At 57.3% G+C, this 18,276-nt stretch overlaps 1 protein-coding gene across 5 annotated transcripts in view; it reads right to left on the bottom strand.

The window, feature by feature from the left end:
- The window catches only part of Phactr3 (phosphatase and actin regulator 3), a 186,365-nt gene that overhangs the window by 15,686 nt on the left and 152,403 nt on the right, over positions 1-18,276 (bottom strand). For all 5 annotated transcript variants that reach the window (XM_078052084.1, XM_005325389.5, XM_021726375.3 and 2 more), the window contains one exon: positions 11,139-11,292. In XM_078052084.1, coding sequence (XP_077908210.1) covers positions 11,139-11,292 — 154 coding nt within the window. The remainder of the gene's footprint in view (positions 1-11,138; positions 11,293-18,276) is intronic.

Here is an 18,276-nt window from a genome sequence, read left to right as displayed (position 1 = left end):
TATGGAGTTTCCTCCAAAAATTAAAAGCAGAACTACCACAGTACCCAGCAATGCCACTGCGGGTAAGCTGAAGGCAAGTGAAATCAGTGTGTCAGATTGGCCCCTGCGCCCCACGTTCACTACGGCACAACTCTCAACCGGCAAGTCAGGGAACCTGCCAGCACACCCAGCAGCGAGCAAACCGATAGAGAATGTGGTGCCCACACGGAAACATCCTTCAGCCAGAAAAACAAAGAAATCCTGTCACTCGTGGCCACAGAAAGGGACTTGGGGATCATGGTGCTAAGTGAAAAGCCAGACTCGGAAAGACAAACACCACATGATCCCACGCACCTGAAAGCCAACTGTCAGCCACCTGAGCTCACGGAGCCGTGTGGAAGGTGGTCACAGGGCAGGCAAGGCTGCTTAATGGGTTCAAAGTCACGGCCAGACAGGAGGAACGTAGGTGGGGGTCTGATCAGATGGGGTCAATGTATGTACTGCACTACTGCACGTTCCTCATCGTGGAGAAATGACAAGTGTTTGCAGGGATGGACAAGCCAGGTCTCCCAAGCTGATCATACACAAAACACCTCACTGGACCCAAAACAAAGTACAGTGACCGCTCATCAGGAAGGCAAGTGTCCCAGGGAACGCATTCGAATTTGCAAAAGGAAAACATCAGGATTGTGGGCAAAGAGAACTTGGCGTTCTCTTTGTTCAGTATTGTTGGATTATTGATAGCAAGCACACTTTGCTGGTGTAAGTAAGAATAAAAATAATGCTCCTGGACGTGGAAAGGAGCCAGGAGCACTCGTGCTCTGACACTAGGCGTGGCGTCCCGTGCACACCCAAGCCTCTTCCAGACGGCTGCTCTTCCTGCAGAGCACACTGGAGTCTGACGGCTGGCCTGAGATTGGGGCCCTGGCACTCCACCGCTGACCCTGCAGGAACATGGGCTTCTCTGGACTTCACCCTCCCTCTTCACGGCAGGGTCAGCCCCTCAACGTGTCTGGGGGACCTGGGGAGCCCAGGTGGAGTGCTGCTTTATGCAAGCACTCGGGGTAGCTCTCTGCAGCACAGCACCGTCCCTGCCACATCCCGCTCCGGCCCTGTTCTTCCACCTGGGCCCGGTACCCCCAGCTCACCATGACTTCCCCAGGTCACTGTGTTGGCAACTCTTACCCACCATGCGGCCTGGTTTCCCAGAGCCCGGGCCACCTTCTGCATCTTTAAGATGGCCTGCCTGCACACCCAGGGAACAGCCCACAGCACCTGAGTCTGGGATTTTTGGGGGCATTCCCGTCTCCTTCTGGACCGCAGCTTCCTGAGGGTATGCCCCAGGCCTGCCCCAGCCCCCTCTTCTAGAAAGGGCTTTGGCAACAAGGTAGTTACAGAGGCCAAGAGTGCATCTTGGCCTTGGCCACTCCTGAACATCAGTCCTGCCCACCAGGTGGGCCCCGGGGCGTGGACAACTTGCTCCTCCTGATCTTCATTTCTCTCAAGGAGTGGGCTGCGTCATAGCCACGTCTCAGGATTGTTACGAGGACCTAAAGGAAATAACTACAAGCACCCACCGGGCAGCAGCAGGCCCTTGGTGACAGTTTATGGATTGTCCTGGACATGTGACACTCAGGTGGCTGCTCTTCCCCACAGGAAGGCCACGGCAGCAGTCAGCCACACACGGGCATCTTCAAGAACAGGAGGGACAAAGCTCTCCCAGGGCTGCAGTTCCAGCCCCATGGCTGACTCTGGACACAGCCCAGCAGCTAGCCCAGCAGCCAGCCTGTCCTAGGGACTGCAGGTCCTCCCCACATCCAGTGCTCCCAGCAGAGGTCCTGCCAAGGTGGACTCCAGGTCCACAGTCAGCTCCATGTCAAGCGGAGAACGAATAGAAGTTCCTTCCAAATGGGGCAGATGCCTTCCAGAGACAGGCACAGCTGGAAAACAGACGCTCCCCCATCCTCGGGGTGCCCCTGCTATTGTGGGAGGCTCCTTCCTGGGAGCAGCACGCCTGCCCACAGCCAGCCTCAGCCACAAGCAGCCAGGACTGCCCAGCACCACAGCCTCCACCAACTCCACGGGGCCCCGGGCAGGACCACAGGTGCACGCTGATCCTGAACCTCCCGGTCAGCGGATCCTGACCATCCCTGGGCTGACGTGAGAGGAGGCAGATGCCGAGCAGTGGACCAGGCATCCCAGAGCCTGGAGAAGAAGGTCAGGAGGAGAACCCCACAGAGGGGACTCATGAGATGAGGCTCAGATGACAAGAGGAATGGGCCCTGAGAAGACCAGGGCCCAGAAGCCAGGTAGGGGCCAGCCAGCTCCAGGAACCAAAGGAACGGAGGTCGTCCACATGGGCATCAGCAGCGTCCCCGCCCTCACCATCACCTTCAAGTCAGTCTCAGCCCACCAAGGGCTCAGCTGGGAGGCTGGCTGCCAGCCTCACCCCTGGCAGCCCCAGCTCCCCGAGCACTGGGGACACACACCTCCCTCCCAGCCTGCCCCAGCCTCTTAGCTTGCTCAGCGCCGACCCCATCTCAGGCTGGTTCTGGCTACCCTCAGCCTCCTGGGCAACCTCTCATTTCTACTTGGTCTAACCCCCCAGGAATCTGCGAGTCCCCTGGGTTCTACCTGTGTCCTTGGGGTCTAGGCCACCACTATCTCACCTGGGGAGCTGCGGCGCCTGTGAGGGTCCCTGGCCTCCACACTGCAGGCAGACCTTCCCAGAACCCCAGGTGCACTGGAGCTCTGGTTCCCACTGTCCTCAGGACGCTGGCCAGACCCCCAGGGAGGCCTGCGAGCCCACACCCTGCCCTCCAGCCTCACTTCCTGCTCCGTGCCCCACTGTGTGGACAGTGCCCAGTGCTGGCCCCAGCTCAGGGTCCCAGCCCCCACACCCTCCCCACAGCACAGGCTCTGCCACAGCCCCTTACCCCAGCCCACCCCACAGGAAATTCTAAAACACCAAGACAGGCTCTGTGACACAGTGGGAGTCAAGAAGTCAGCCCCACAGCCCGCAGACGTGACCACAGGGTGACGGGTGAGCACTCCACAGCTCCCCCCACATCACCGCCACGCCAGCCGCACACAGGGCCCAGAGGTGCTGTCCCAGAGCAGCTCTTCCTGAAGCGGGGACAGTTGTGGTAATGTCCTGGACAAACAGGGCCTGCTCCTGTCTCCATGCTCTGCCCTCCAGGAGTGCGCCCTCTGCGGGGACACTCCGTGGACACCTGGGGCACCCATACAGAAGTGCCCGCACATGGCCTTGGGACTGACAGACTTGGGCCTGTGTGAGTGTCTGAGGGACCTCTGGAGGCACTGGAGCGGGCACTTCCCTGCTTAGGATGTGTCCCTCGGCTGCCTAGCCTCCTGGGACCGCCACAAAATACAAGAAAAGTCCCAGTCACTGTGACAGTTTGTGAAGCCGCCCATGTGTCTAAGAAACCCTGGGCCATGGCTGGCTGCACCAAGAGTCCCCAGACTCTCGTCCTTCACTTGCTGGTCATGGCTGGTCCCTTTCTGCACCTCCGGGCAGCAGTGACAGTGGCCCCTCTGGAGCCTTATGCCAAGACTTGGAGGGGAGGCGCAGGCGCACCCCGAGTGCTACGTTTCCACACGCTGTTGCTTCCCTTCTGCCAGCCAGGCACAGTGGCCCGCTCTGGGCAAAGAGGATCGACTACAGGCTCCCTGCCCATGCTCACTGAACTTCCTGGGCACCAGGAACACCTGCTCCAGGAGGGGTCTTGCCAGATGTCCCCAGGACTCAGGTGAGTGTGGGGACATTCTTGGCACTCAGCCTGTCAGTTCCAGCTGGCCGTCACCTGCTCCTGTGCCTCTCTCAATGGTTCCCAGGACCCCGGAAGACTCCGGCCCTCTCATCCCGATTACACCCGCTTCCACTCCGCTTCCAGGTGCCAACGACCAAGGAACGGTTCAGTCTGCAGAGGAACAGGTCCTGAAGGGCACTGGAGTCACCCTCTGCTGGGGGGTCCGAGGGCACAGGCAGCCCCTGGAAATGGAGTGTAAGGCAGGGGGCAGCTCTGGAGGAGGACCGGGACACTGACCCTCAGGATCCAGCACACACCGGCCTGCGGAGAGGCAGTCTCTCCCCTGCCCACAGCCAAGGCCGCTGGGAACTGGGAAGCCCAGAGCTCAGTCTCCCTTTGCTGCTGTGGCCGCACTGTCTGCTAAGTGCCCCGCGGCGGCTTCTGCTCAGGACACCTCTTGGGAACGGTGAGCTCTGTCTCTTACCTTCTGCCTGAAAATCCCTCAGATACCCCCACGGGTGACCCCAGAGCCCAGGAGACAAACATGCTTGCACACCTTGGGAAGCCACGTCCACCCTCTGAGGCCCGTCCGTGTGCCGGGAGGGACTGCTCTTCCCTGTCTGAAGGCTCTGCAGCAACTGGAGCCTTCTGCAACCGGGGACGCTCCCGACGGGCTCGTGCCCAGAACCCACAGCCCAGGCCAGGCTCGGGCCGCTCTGCCGTGGAGGTGGGCGAGCTCTGTCCCCAGCCTGCGCCCGACACTGAGGGAGATGTGGCCTCCCCATCACCTCCTGCTTTACCCACAAAGAAGCCCTCGGCTCCAGACGCCAGCCCTGAAACCACAGGTTATTAGGGAAGTCCTGCCGGCAGGAGCCTCAGGCTCCCAGAAGGAGGAGAATTAGCCCCTTGTCTCCGTGGGTCGCGTTTAGAAGGAAGCCCAGAGCCACCGCTCCCGAGAGCAGGCCAGGCTCTCACCTGCACACAGGGAAGCCTGTGGGTCGATGGAAACAGCCGCGCGCCCTCTCCATTGTAGACGTGACGTGAAGCCAGAGGGGGACGCCAAAGGGGCCCACGCCAATGGTGAAAGGAGACACAGGTACAAGCAGAACACCAGGATGGTGCCCTGACCTCTGCCCCCCGCCACCCAGGACTGCGGTGGACAGGCTAAACCACGGGCAGCCCCTGCCTGTTCTCCAGGCTCCTTCGTGAGCTCCCTGAACGGAAGAAAGGACAGCCTCCGACCAGCAGAGGCCTAGAGGCCCAGGGACAGCGCCAACTCCATAGGTCTGACCGTCTCCCCTGCACCTTGCCATGCCCCTCCCCTGGCACAGGGCACCATGCCCCACCCAACTCCTGCTCTGCCTCCTCCTCTGCAGCCCACCCACCTGACGGCCCTGGCCCCTGGCCCTGCAGCACTGGCACTGACAGCCTCCGCTGCCCACCCCCTGCTCCCCAAGCCCACCCCAGCGCAGCAGAGAGGTCTCAGGGCCCTTGGGGGCCAGCAGCAGCTCCCTGGCACCTACTTAAGGCTGCAGGGACCTGTCAGTGGATGGGTCAGGCTGTACCCCAGTGTGCCCACAGCTGAGGGGGTGGGGTGAGGCCGCATCACCGGGGCTGGCCTGGGCCCACAGGGGTGGGTCAGGAGCACCCAGTGGACAGTGTGGAGGCCCTCCCTGCCAGCCCCATGGCCCCTCTGGCCTCCCTCATTCCCCTCTGCCTTAACCTGGTGTTGAACCTTCACAGCAGCAACCGAAACCAGGTGGCGGTAGGGGCCCTTGCCTCTGGGCTCCCAGTGGCCCCCACCCTCTCGCCCGCCAGGGAAGCCCACACCTTTCAGCCACCAGAACCATGCTCCCCTCTCTGACGCCCACCCACCTACCTCCTGTGGCACTAGTCCCCGGCCGTCCTCCTCGGCAGCTGGTTCCTGGTCTGACTTTGCACCAATTCCGTCGTTCGCTGCAATGCGCTTACTCATCTACAAGCCCGTCGGGCCGTCTCTGCACCCCAGCGACTACCACCTGCACATCCCATGAACCCCGAATTTCTGACCCTAAAGTGTGCTCCCCAGGACAGGTCCGAGGGCACGTGAAGCCCCAGGACGAGTCCTCTGCTTCTGCCTCTCAAACATCTGTCCTCTACCTTAAAACATCACCTCGGGTCACACTCCCAGGCATTAACCAAGGGCAGAGGGTACAGTCAGAACCATCTCAGGACGGGGTGACACTGCTGAGGCACTGAGGGGGGACCCGCCTGCACAGCACCCAGGCCTCACCATGCCCAGTGCAGAGCTTCAGGGCTCCCGGGGCCAGTGGGCGAGGACTCGGCTAGGCAAGGGGCACAACGTCAGCCTCCCCTTGACACACTGTCCACCCTAAAGAGCATCAGGCAGCCTCATGGAACTTCATATCTCAGTGGGAGTGTGGTGGGGGACGGCAGCTGCGGGGTAGGGGTGGAGGCCAGGGGCAGAGGATGGTGGCTGTGGGGTAGGCATGGCAGCCATGAGACGGTGGCCATGGGTGAGGATACGGGCTGTGGTGGGGACAAGGTTGGACACTCCAGCCACACATTCTCCCCCAGAACATGGTGTTCCCCCTCAGAGCTGAACGAAGCAGCCTGTTTCAGATGCAGAACAAAACGTCCCGAGGGAAGGCGGAAGATGAGTTAAGGACGGCATCAATATGCCCAGTGCCAACCCTGAAGGGTGCCGGGGAGCTGTAATCGGCCTCTCGCACGCAGCCTCAGAACACAGGGCTCCCCGCGGGAGCAGTCACGAAGGCCGCCCAGCCCCGGGTCTCCAGGCACAGGCCCAGCACCACAGAACAGGCTCCTGGCCACCAGCTGCTGGCATCCGTGCCCTCCCACCCCTGCGTAGTCTCTCCTCCTCATGAGGCCTGCTGGTGGCCTTGTGCTCTGTGCAAATGACAACCAGCCCAGGAGTGTGCCCGGCCAAGGCCATGACCACAGCACTCAGCCCTGGCCCCTCCTCTGGGGACGTGCTCATGGGACTCGTCATAGGCGCTCACCTAGAACCTCTGCAGGGCCACCACCTTCCCCGCTTCACACACCAGGAGGGAGGTCCTGGGCTGGTGGCACTGCTACACAGGGGCACAACAGAGAGGGCAGGGTGGCGTTCAAGCCCATGGGCCCTCCCTTCTCCAAGCCGTGCTGGGCTGCCCGCCTCCCGGGTGTGTTCACAAGGAGCTGCCCTTCCTCCCTGTACCGGGCAGGCGGTCTTCCCCTCCCTACAGCGTGAAGTCTCCCCGACCCGAGCAATGTGTGTGGGCTGGTGGCCAGGAGACTAACCGAGGACTCTTCAAAACCCCGGGATAGATGAGGCCACATGACACCTTCCTGCCCAGGGCCTGACCACGCTGTGCCCTGGGACCCTTGAGCCTGTGGCCCCTGGCTGAGGCTTGGTCTCAGCTGTAAGACGAAGATGATAGAAGTTCCAATCTCGGGTCCAGGGAGGGTGACTTAACAAGGCGGGAGAGACGGCTGACAGCTCATGGCCGCTCCCCCATGGGGGCTCCCCTAGGAGGTGTGACAGACAGGAAGCAGGTGGCACCAGGTGGTGGTTTCCAGGACACACCTGCGGTGTGAGGCCGAGCTGCAGGTCCCCAACACTCTGCCCCTTTACCAACACGGTCTTGAAGGTGAGCTAAGTGCCCAGCAGAAAATAGGCTCATCCCCACAAAGGTGAGCCCAACTGTGCTGTGGCCCCCCGACTAAGCATGCAGGGCGTTTGTGGGGTGGGGCTGGCAGCAGCGACCACCTCATCCAGGAGAGGCCCGAGCAGTGGGGCTTAAGATCCGAAGGGTCTGGAAATGAAAAATCAAAACAAACAAAAACACCAGGCGCCTCCGGGGAGTGGAGGATGGCCAGTTGCCACGGCAACCAGAGGCTGAGTTCTTCAGCAGGATTTGGTGGGAGATCTCTGAAGGGAGGCAAAGACAAAGGGCCCAATTAGCCCACCCTGCAGACACACACAGAGCTCCTGGGGAGCCCCACGGGACCTCGGGGGTCCTTCTCAACTGCTGTTTCCTGTGTCTTTCCAATTCTTAAACATGGAGGCAATGTCCACCGGGCTGCTGCGTCCTAATCTAAGGTTTAAAACTGGTTAGGGCTCCAATGAGTAATGGGATACATCTAGTCCCAGGGTCCATGGTCTTGGCACCTCTCAAATAAGAGGCTGTTACGGTTTGATCTGCAGTGTCCCCCAAGGGCTCACGTGTTGAAGGTTTGGTCCCCCATGCGGCCTGGACCAGAGGTGGCACTCTAGGGAAATGGTTGGATGGTGAGGTCCCCGACTCCTCAGAGGATTCCACCACGTGAGGGGTTAATTCGTCCATAACTGCATGGGCCACGGGGGGGGGGGGGGGGGGGACACATATTTGGAGGAAGCAGTTCCCTGGGACCTTCTGTCAAGGGTTCATCTTCTCCCCAGTCCCTCCCTCTGCTCTGCAGGGCCCAGGAGCTGGGCAGCTTTGCTCCACCGTCTTCTGCTCCAAGATGTTTCTGCCTAAAAGGCAGCTGGCCAGGCCTGAGCCTCGGAAAGCACGAGCCAAAATAAACCCTTCCACTCAAAGAATTCTCGTGAGGCACTGGTCACAGCGACGCAAAGGACCTTGCAGGTGATCCCAGGCAGCCCCACCTCTCCCAGTGTCCCTGTGCATCCATGGCTAGGGCGGGCTCCCGCTTCCCTTGTCCCCAGTGCCATCGTGACGACTATGGTAGTGCTTTTGGACCACATGTGCTGTCATCATTTATGGGTATTTTTTGTTTAAGTCCAGTCCCTTAATATTTCAGTTTGAAAGAGAACTTTTTCAAATAGACAAGCCTTTTCCAGGTCACAGTTAGAAGGCAAGGGTGGGTAAAGGCCTGCAGGCGGGGCGCTCTTCACACAAGGCCAAGTGATAGGAGCGCAGCCATGCCGGGCTCAGGACCACTACCTGACTGTAAACAGCTCTCCTGCCACCTGGCCACGCCCGCTCTGTCACACAGCGTCGCTGGCCACAGTGACTCCATGGCTGAGTCAAGGAGGTGAAACACAGTGTGGCCACAAAGCTGAAAGTGGTCACTACCTGGCCCTTCACAGTGAAAGTCCATCAGCTCCTGAAGCAAAGGATCTGACAACCTTAACTACCAAGCCACCTGCACACCCAGGAAAAGCATTCAGCAATGAAAACAGTTTCCGACTACAGCTCAACTCACCACGTCTCAGCTTCAAGGTTCTGCTGTCCCTGGGAGTGAGCCGTGCTCACACCAGGCAGCAAGGCAGCCTCAGTCAGCTGCGTCCACCAGGTGCACAGGGGAACCACCCTCCTGTCCAGTGCCGTCGGCAGAGCTGCCTGCTCTGCAGGCCTGGGGCACTGATGCATTTCCATCTCACCCTGCTGTGGCCGCAGTGTAGGTCCAGGGACCACTGCAAGACACACACAGGGAGGAGGACCCTGCACCTGAGGAACTGGGGCCCAATGAGCAGCGCAGCCCCGCTGACCATGAGCTGCTGGGATGACTTGAGAACTTCAGGCCAAGTTGAGGAGGAGGAGGAGGAGGAGAAGCATGAGGAAAAATGTCCCAGCTCAAGAGGGGCCAGAGAGATGGAAAGCCAAAGCCCAGGCCCCCAGTCCCACCCCTGCAGGGCAGAAAGGTACCCCAAGGCGGCAGCAGCCCCTGGGCACTCTGGGGAGGGAAGTGGTGCAGCAGCTTCCAACGGCCTGGTGACACAATGTCCCTCCCCACCCCATGTCATGGGGGCTGGACAACCTCACTCCCAGCAGGCTAAGGAGGCCAGGGGTTGCCCAGCCTCTCCAGCCTCTCCAGAGTGGAGCATTCACCAAGGACACTCAAGTCCTGCACCTCGAACTTTCAAAGCTCCTTGACCCGGAGCCATGGCCACCTCAGATTCCTTGACCTGGATCTGGGCCCCAGGCCATCACAGCCCCGGAGCTTAGGGCAGGGCAGCAGAGGGGCTGAGGCTGGGCTCCAGGTCTCTAGGGCTGCAGCAGCAGCGGCCACCAGGGCTTACTAGGCACGGCAGCACTCAGGGGAGCACAGTGGGTTCTCAGGATCTCCCACGCGCTCTCAGGGGCTTTGAGAGCCAGCACGCACCTCACAGCCGGGCGGGTACTCGCCAACATGTCCTGCTCATCAGTGCAAACCAGGGTCTGTGGCTCCCAGAGCCCACCCTGCCTCAGCCCCCAGCACCTGCAGCAGGCCTGGGCTGCACTGAGCAGCCTCCTCTGCAGGGAGCCAGGAGGCTGGCATCACCCCTGACCAGAGGCGCAGGGGGCCCCAGCGCTGAGGGGAGGTCCAGGGAGCAGAGACGGAGTCACCACCTGAGCAGTTCTGACAGCCTGTCACCCCTGCAGGGAGCCAACTCTGGGTTGGAAGAGGGAAGGGAGGGCTAGGGGCGTCCAGCTGTGTATAGGAGGGGAAGAGGGAGAGGAGGGTGCTGCGCAGCGGGACTGCAGCGGGAGCTCCCTGGGTGCCTCCTTGGCCCAGAGACACAAGACAGTGGGGCTGCCATCGGGCCACCTGAAGCCCTCATCTGCTAGAAGAGCCCAGTTTTCCTGTGTTGGGTAATGCCCACTGGGCCACTCTGGGCTGACCTCAGGCAGTAGCCACAGCTGGGACTGGGATAGGGAGCAAGCTCTGGGTGTCCTGGCCCCAGTGGCTCTGGCACAGGGAAAGCAACCTGGGAGGCAGCGGCTCTTGAAAGCCACCACATTTCACAGTCCCACCCCTAGTTTCTGGCCACTTTGCCTTCCAGGACATTCAGCCACCAGCATGCAGTAGCCCACTGCTCAGCCCCTCAGCACAGTCATCTCCACCAGGAGTCGGGGCTGGGTGGGGAGGTACACAAGGTACTCATTCATGGCTCTGGGCCACAGACTGACCCGGCAAACACACCCTCCTCCACAATGTGTGTGTGTGTGTACACGTGTGTATGTATGCACGGGTGTGCAGATGTGAGTACAGTTTTTCTTGGAAAACTCAGAGGCCCTGGCAGTATCAGGCCAGACAACCTCATTCTCATAGGAAAACGGTGGGAGATGAATGGGAACTGCCCCCACCAGAGCCTGTGCAGGGCACGTCCTGGCCAGTCCCTCCTGACTGTGACGCTCACCTCGGCTGGCTGTCCACCACAGGAGTGCTTCCCCTGCAGGGGGCTGGGGAAACTCTGGGATGGTTTTACTGCCATGGGGAGGAGCAGAGGCCAGAATGCCGCTCAGCCTCCTGGGAGGTGCAGGGCAGCCCCCGCAGCAGAGCTACCAGCCAGTGCCGAGGTGTGGGACATGGCACAGACCCCAGCGCCAAGGGGAGGCAGGATTTCAGAGACCTTGAGGCTGTGACCAGCCTCCACCCCGTCCGCATGCTGCCACTTACTTGGAGAGTTTCATTTCAATCTGCTGCCGAATTTCCTGCCTTTCCTCGTCCGTCCTCCTGGGGAAAATGTTCCTGTCCTCCAACTCCTGCTTGCTTGGCCGGTTCCTCAGCTTCACCGCCAGCAGCTCCTTCTTGCATTTCCTGGGCAGGGTTCCTAAGAGACCCATCAGGGGACAGGGAGATAAGGGGACAAAGAAAACAGGCCTCAGAGGAGTGCTGGTGTAACACGCCTGCAGGAGGAGGGGGTCAGAGTGGAGAGAGGGAGGGAGCTGGAAGGACCCAGTGTGCCAGCCCGGGGGGCCTTCAGGGGAACGGTGGGCAGCTCAGGGGCCTAATGCCACCAAGCCAGTTCACCAGCCCCCAGGGCACACGCTCCATAGGTCGGGGAGCATGCATCTAGGCCCTCAGGGACAGCCCTGGTTGGTACCTGCAGCACCCACTTTTGTTTTCAAAGATGTCTAAGTTTGGGCTGTAAGTCACACAGCAACAGCCTCCATGGCAGCCATCGCCCGGTCCCCAGTATGGCAGTGGCCTCCTGCCTGCCTGCCCACCCTCTTCTGACCACGTGAGCCTTGTACTCCTAGCAGGTCCCACCTCCAGGGTCCATAGTCTCCTGCCCTCTGCCTACCCCAGCTCCGCCCGGGCCATCCAGGGTTGGCCTCCTTCAGAACAGTGCGATGTGGCTGGAGTCTCAGTCCCCATCACACCGCCTGCCTTGTCCCTTCCTCAACTGACATCTTCTTCTTGGCCAGTTCATCAGCTGTCTCCTCCCCTGGGCTTTGGATTCAGCGACAGCCCGCCCTCCCTGCATCCTGGAAGGGACTGGGAGCTAGGCCACCATGCGGCGTCACAGCTGGACGAGCATCTGGCTGGCACAGGTGTTTTGATAGTTTATAAATGACCTACTTATAGAGCCATGAGGAGTCTGAAGGAGTCAGGGGTTTTTCATTTCGTCTCCAAGGTCTTGGGACAAGTCCTTCATGGATGCCGAGGGTCCAATACCCGGCAAGGGGAAGGCGGCCATTTTCCATGAACCGCAGAGTGCTGAGCCAGGAAACCACTGAACGTGGTTTAATCATTTTAGCTTCTGATAAAGCGAGTCTGTAAGGCTACCCAAACGTCTTGTCACAAACTTCCCATTGTATTTGTTCTTAATGGGCAGAAGAGCCTTTCTCTGGCGATACCCAGAGGTGAGTGGGGACCCACCCCCAGGAGCCTCTGTGCAGTGGCCAGCATTACCACCCGCTATTCCTCCAGCCCCTGGAGCTATGAGGAGGGCACACAGTAGGGCCACATTCAGACCTTCTGCACCATCTTCATGAGGAACCTGCAGGCCACCAGATGTTCACCAAGAAGTTACCAGATTTTGCTAAAAACTTAAAAGCCATAAAAAGGAGATTTCCAGAAAAATATCTGCAAGACTTTTGGTGACTTTGATCCTTCTACCCAACCTCCCTGAAGGAGCGCCATGTCTAACCAGGAGCAGGAAGGAACAGCTGAGAAATGAGGCCAGACCTTCTCCCCACGTGCACCCTTTCCTCTCCGTGTCCTGAGACCCGGAAACCCCACTCCCAGGAGCCGGCCTCCCAAAATAAATGGGGCAAGTGCATAAAAAGCACATAAGAGGACCTGGAAGTGGGTAGAGTAAGGGATTAAACGCAACCTGAACGTCCACAAGAGGGCGCCTCCAGGTCTTGGAACACCTGCTCCATCTGAGAGTGGTGCTCCCGTGAGAAGGGAAACCCGAGGTGCGCGTGTGGCTGAGGGCAAGGAAAGCCAGCGGAGCCCAGAGGGAGGCAAACTGTAATAAGCCACAGTACACACGAGGGGCGCCATGTGTATGCGTCCAGTTCTGCAAACATGCGCTGTTTTATTACAGATTGGCCTAGGAGAGCCAGGGGTTGATCGTATTACTTACACACTTTGATTTCCTGTGATTTATTTTTGTGAATAAACAGTTTCGTTATGTAATTTCTCAAAAAGAGAGTCAGTGATGTCAGTGAAAACAGGGCATGCTCCACGTGAAAGCAACAAGAGAACGATGACTTAATAAAAATTATCAGGATCGACATTTTCAAAGCTTTGGAAATCAATCCAAGGGGTGCAGCAGCAACACAGGGTCGCTCATCCAAGGACACGGGCTGCATCTTGGGAAAGCACAATGCTGGCGCCTTCGCCCCAGGTGCCGCAGCAGCCCCAAAGCAAGGAAGCCCCGCCTCGCCTTCCACACTCCACACCAGCAAGAGCGGGACACAGTGTCTAGCCCTGGGCACGTCAGCTCCCATTACCCACCCCAGGGAGGCCAAGAACATCTCGGAGAATCGCAGACCCCAGCTGCCCGAGATCACTCCATCATGGATCTCCCAGGGCAGAGCCCGGAGCCCTCTCACTCCAGTGACAGTCTCCATTCCCTTTGCGGGCTCCCCTGGACAGCGTGACCAAGGCAGCAGGAGGGTGTGATTAACCCTGGCCAAGCTCTGCTTCTATCTAAGGATCTTAAAAGCCAGACCTGGATGAGTTAGACTGCTTCCCCGTAACTCAGCTGCTTCCCAGAATAAAACTCAAGAATATTTATAGGGATAAGAAAGTGTCCAACAGCCGCGGAACTCGAGCGAGTCACAGTGTGAGACAGTCAAGAATTATCACACCTGCACAGCGGCAGGAAGGAGCTCTGTGACCCTCAGACATGACAAAGACAACGGTGCGGAGAAGGTCACTGAGGCACAGTGCCAGGAGGGGACACGGGCCACACGCTCAAAGTGCTGGGGGAGGAAACCTGAGGGCTCCTTGCTCGGCAAAATATGTGTCAACCTGAAGGCAAAATAAACATCCCTCTGCACACAGAAAGCTCTAATCACCCGCAGAAGGGCACTGGGAGAAATGACAGAAGTCAGGGCAGAAGGAGACGACACAGATGGGAACGTAATCTGAGCGAAGGACAGAGTCACAAACAAGGTGACCACAGTGTCAGCATGTGACGTCTTATCTCATTCTGTAAGAGAACTGCTCACCAATACAGCCCGGGGCTCAGAGTGTCCAGGTCCAGTGGACGACAGCCCCAGCACAGAGGCTGTAGGGGAGAGGGGTGCAGCATGAGTCCACTGGGCTGAGGCCCGTCCCTGGCTGAAGAGGCTCAGTGATAACAGAGGTGCACACGACAAACACAGCAAACAGCACCAGACAGCAAAACCCGGTAATGGTTGAAAGCCAACAGAGGCGGCAAAATGGAAAAGGCCAAGATCACCCATCCAGAAGGGGGCGGAGAGAGCAGAGAGGAGTGAGGATCCCATGCAGCAAACAGATTCAGACCAACGGCATGAAATGTAAGTATTCTGGACACCCCATCAAAGGCCAGGAACTTCAGGATGGTAAGCAGGACCAAGCTACCTGGTGCCGGCAGAACACGCACGTCAGCCACAGACACGAAAGGGAAAGACTCACCATCCGCACACCAGTCAGAGGAAGTGGAAGTGGTGTGTCGAGGGTGGGGAAGAGCCGGAGGAAAGGCCACCTCACAGCATGAGGTGACATCCCCCGGAGGGCGCAAGACTCTCAGAATGGGGGAACCTCCTGAAGGCTTCAAAATGCACAGACGAAAATCTCATAGAACTGAGAATATGTAAACCCACGGTTAGAGCTGGAGACGCCAAAGCCCCCGTCTAAATCAGCACAGGAAAGCGGACGGAACATCTGTGGACAGGGAGGAAGACACCATCCCTGCCGGGCTCGTCCACGCCCCCGACGCGCCACCAACAGAAGGCCACAGGTTCGCCTCAGGGTGCACACAAGACACAGGCAGACCCTGCTCTGGAGCATAAACAAGCCTCAGCAAATCTCCAGGGACTCGGGTTCTGTGACTAGAGTGGAATCCAGCTCTCTGGAAAAATACTCAAATATTTGGAAACTAAATTTCAAAATTTCCAAAAAATGCATCGTTCCAAGAAGAAATCAAAGAGGAAATAAGAAATTATTCTGAAGCAAATGAACACACAGTGTACTCACATGGTGCCCTGGGGGACATTTACAGCCCTGGACGCCTCTATGACAAGTGTCTCAGATCATGACTGCAGCGTCCATCTCCAGAAACTCAAAAGAGAAGAACAAAGTCAACTGCGTGGGTAGAGGCGAGAAATGAGGATGATCAGAGCAGAAACCAACGAAATCAAGACCAGAAAAGCAACAAGGTGGTGGACACCAAGCCTGGTTCTCTGAGAAGATTGACAGACTGACAACACCCTGGACAGGCTGACCAGGAGGGAGAGGGGTGGCCGGCGCAGGAGCTGGAGCGACATCAGCGGATTCTGCGATACTAAAAAGCTACCAGGAACGACCTCAAGCCACTTTATGCCAATATGTTTGACCATTGAGATTAGATGAACAAACGGAAAAAACGCAGGCTGCCAAAACTCGGTCGGGGAGCTCCGTAACCAGCACAGACCTCTGTCTAGTAAACAGTTTCAGTTCAATCCTCCCCCCCACACACACACACACCCTGGAGCCCCAGAGCGATGAAGCAGTGATTTCTACAAAACATTGAAGAAATAAATAAAACTAATAAACTAATATTCTACAAATAATTCCAGATGGTCAAAAAGAAAGAAATACTCCACAGGTCATCCTGGAAGCCAGAAGTTACTTTGAAAGACAAACCAGAAAAGATACCAACTCCTAAGGACACTGGCACAAATTTTTAAACCAAAACTTAGCAAATCAAATCCCATAATTTATAAAAACGGCAGTCATCGTGACCAAACTGGTTTTTTACCCAGGAAGGCAAGATGAGTTCATCATTCAGAAAACACTGACAAGCTCAAAAAAGGAAGCCACAGGTCACCTTCCTAGACACAGGAAAAGCATGTGACAACGTCGTGCCACCACTACCCTGCAGACCAATGAGAAGACCCACAACAGACAACAATAAAAAGAGAAAACCAGAGACGTCCTCAGCCAGGTGAGGCCCTCTGCCAACCACAGGCTACTGATGGGGCTGGGGGAGAACCCCCCACTGAGACCACCTCAGGACAGGGCCTTCCAACCTCAGCTCTGGGAGGCCCCGGGCAGGGCAGGGAGCAGGAACAGGACACAGCAGGTCCGCACAGCAAAAGAGGAAACAAAGCTGGCTTTATTCACCAATACGTGGTCCTGTATGCTGAACAGCCACGGATCCACAAGAACACTGCCGGAAGAGGTGGGTGAGCTCAGAGAGGGAGCAGGTGCAGTCAGGTGAGAGTCAGCTGTATTCCACATCAGCAAGACAATCAACTGGAGTAAACGTGATAGATAAATAGCCCCCACACAGGAAATACCCAGCAGTTCCTGACAACAGATGTGAGACTCTTGTGCATTAAAAACTATGAAGCATTTGCTGAGGAAGTGTTAAATGACTCAAATAAATGAAAGGACATACCAGGTTCCTAACATCATTCAGGTGACAGTTCTCCCCCAGATTCAACTTAAATTCAACATAATCCCAATCAGATCCCAAGAGGGTGTGGTGTGTGTGTGTGTGTGTGTGTGTGTGTGTGTGTGTGTGTGTGTGAACTGATAAACTGATTCTAAAATTCATATGGAAGTACAAAGGACATAAATTAGTCAAAACCACTTTTTAAAAAGGTAAAAATGGAGAATTAACGCTATTTGGTTTCAAAACATAGTATAAAGCTACAGTAAGCAAGGCAGGGATGGTGGAGTACAGATAAACAACTGCTCCACAGAACCAAATAGAAAGGTCCAGAATTGAGTCACACAAGTACCAACAATCAATTTTTGACAAAGGTGCAAAATATTTCAATGAAGAAAGTGTATTTCTATTTCTTTCCAACAAACATCTTAGGCAACAGCATGTTCCTTTGTGAATGGTAAGCTTTGATTCCTAACTCAGACCCTACACAATAATGAATGCAAATGAATCATAGATGCAAATGCAAAACAAGATAGGAAGCTGTGGGTGAGAAGAAAACCTTCGGGACCTTGGGCTTGGCAAAGATTTCCAAGATCCACAACCCAAAGCATGAGCCATGAGGAGTGAATGGATAGATTAGACTTCACCATGATAGTAACTCTGCCCCTCAAAGGCCGCAGTATTAAAGAGCAACCCACACCCTGGGCTAGATGTTTGCCAAGCACGCATCTGACAATGGCCTTGTATCTGGAATCTTTTAAAGAAACTCTCAAAACATAAGAAAACAAACAAGCTCAATCTGAAAAAGTGGACAAAATATTTGAATAGACATTTCACCAAAGAAGATCCAGTGGGAAAAAAGCACATGAAGCGATGCTCCTCCTCGTGAATCACTGTGCACATGTGAAACACTCAAGCTGCCCTAGAGTGAGGGACCTGGAGGAAGGGGACTCCAGGGCACAGCGGCTGAGAAGGCGAGAGGCCAGGGCCACCTGGAAAAGGACGTTCAAGGTCTTAAAAAGTTGAACACCTGCCTCATGACCCAGCCTTTCCACTCCTGGGCAGGGCCGGCCTCCGTCCTCCAAGACCCAGGGGCCGACTGTGACGGCTGGGAACCGCCCAGTCTCTGCTCACGGGTAACAGGTCCAGGGTAGGACTCAGCCAAGGAGGGAAGGCTCAGCTCTGCTGCGACACAGACGGATCTCAGAGCACTTAACAGGAGAGGAAGTCGACAGGGTCACATATGTACACACATTCTGGAAAGCACAGGAAGGCCCATGTCATGGAAAGCTCGCACCCTGCAGCCTGGGGACGGAGAAGACGGCATGTAGAAGCTGCAGGGACGACCACAAGGAAATTGGGGGGATGACAGATAAGCCTCTTAACTGTGGTGATGGCACCTACTAAGCGCTACAGACCTCATTGTGCTGACTTTTGGGTGTGTGCGGTCTTCTAGTGCCACTGACACCTCAAGAGAGCTGCATAAACAGGGGCCCTCCAAGGAGCAGCAAGACCTTGTTTTGAAGTGACCCTCTCACATCCCCTCTGTTCTGCCTTCCTATCCCAGTGAGAGCAGGGCTGGCCCTCTGGCTGTGGTCCAGGACACGTTTTCCCGCCCCTCCCCAGCCCCGCACCCCTTCCTCACCTGCTCCCTGCAGGAGCTCCCTCTCCGCTCCTGGAGCGTGCCCCCACCTGCCCGGTCTTGGTGCCTGAGGTTCCCCTTCCTAGAATGTTTCC

Source organism: Ictidomys tridecemlineatus, chromosome 5 (genome assembly GCF_052094955.1).
Source record: "Ictidomys tridecemlineatus isolate mIctTri1 chromosome 5, mIctTri1.hap1, whole genome shotgun sequence".
In the NCBI taxonomy this organism is placed as follows: domain Eukaryota; kingdom Metazoa; phylum Chordata; class Mammalia; order Rodentia; family Sciuridae; genus Ictidomys; species Ictidomys tridecemlineatus.
The sequence above is the reverse complement of the archived record's forward strand: the minus strand, read 5'-3'. Positions and strand labels throughout refer to the sequence as shown.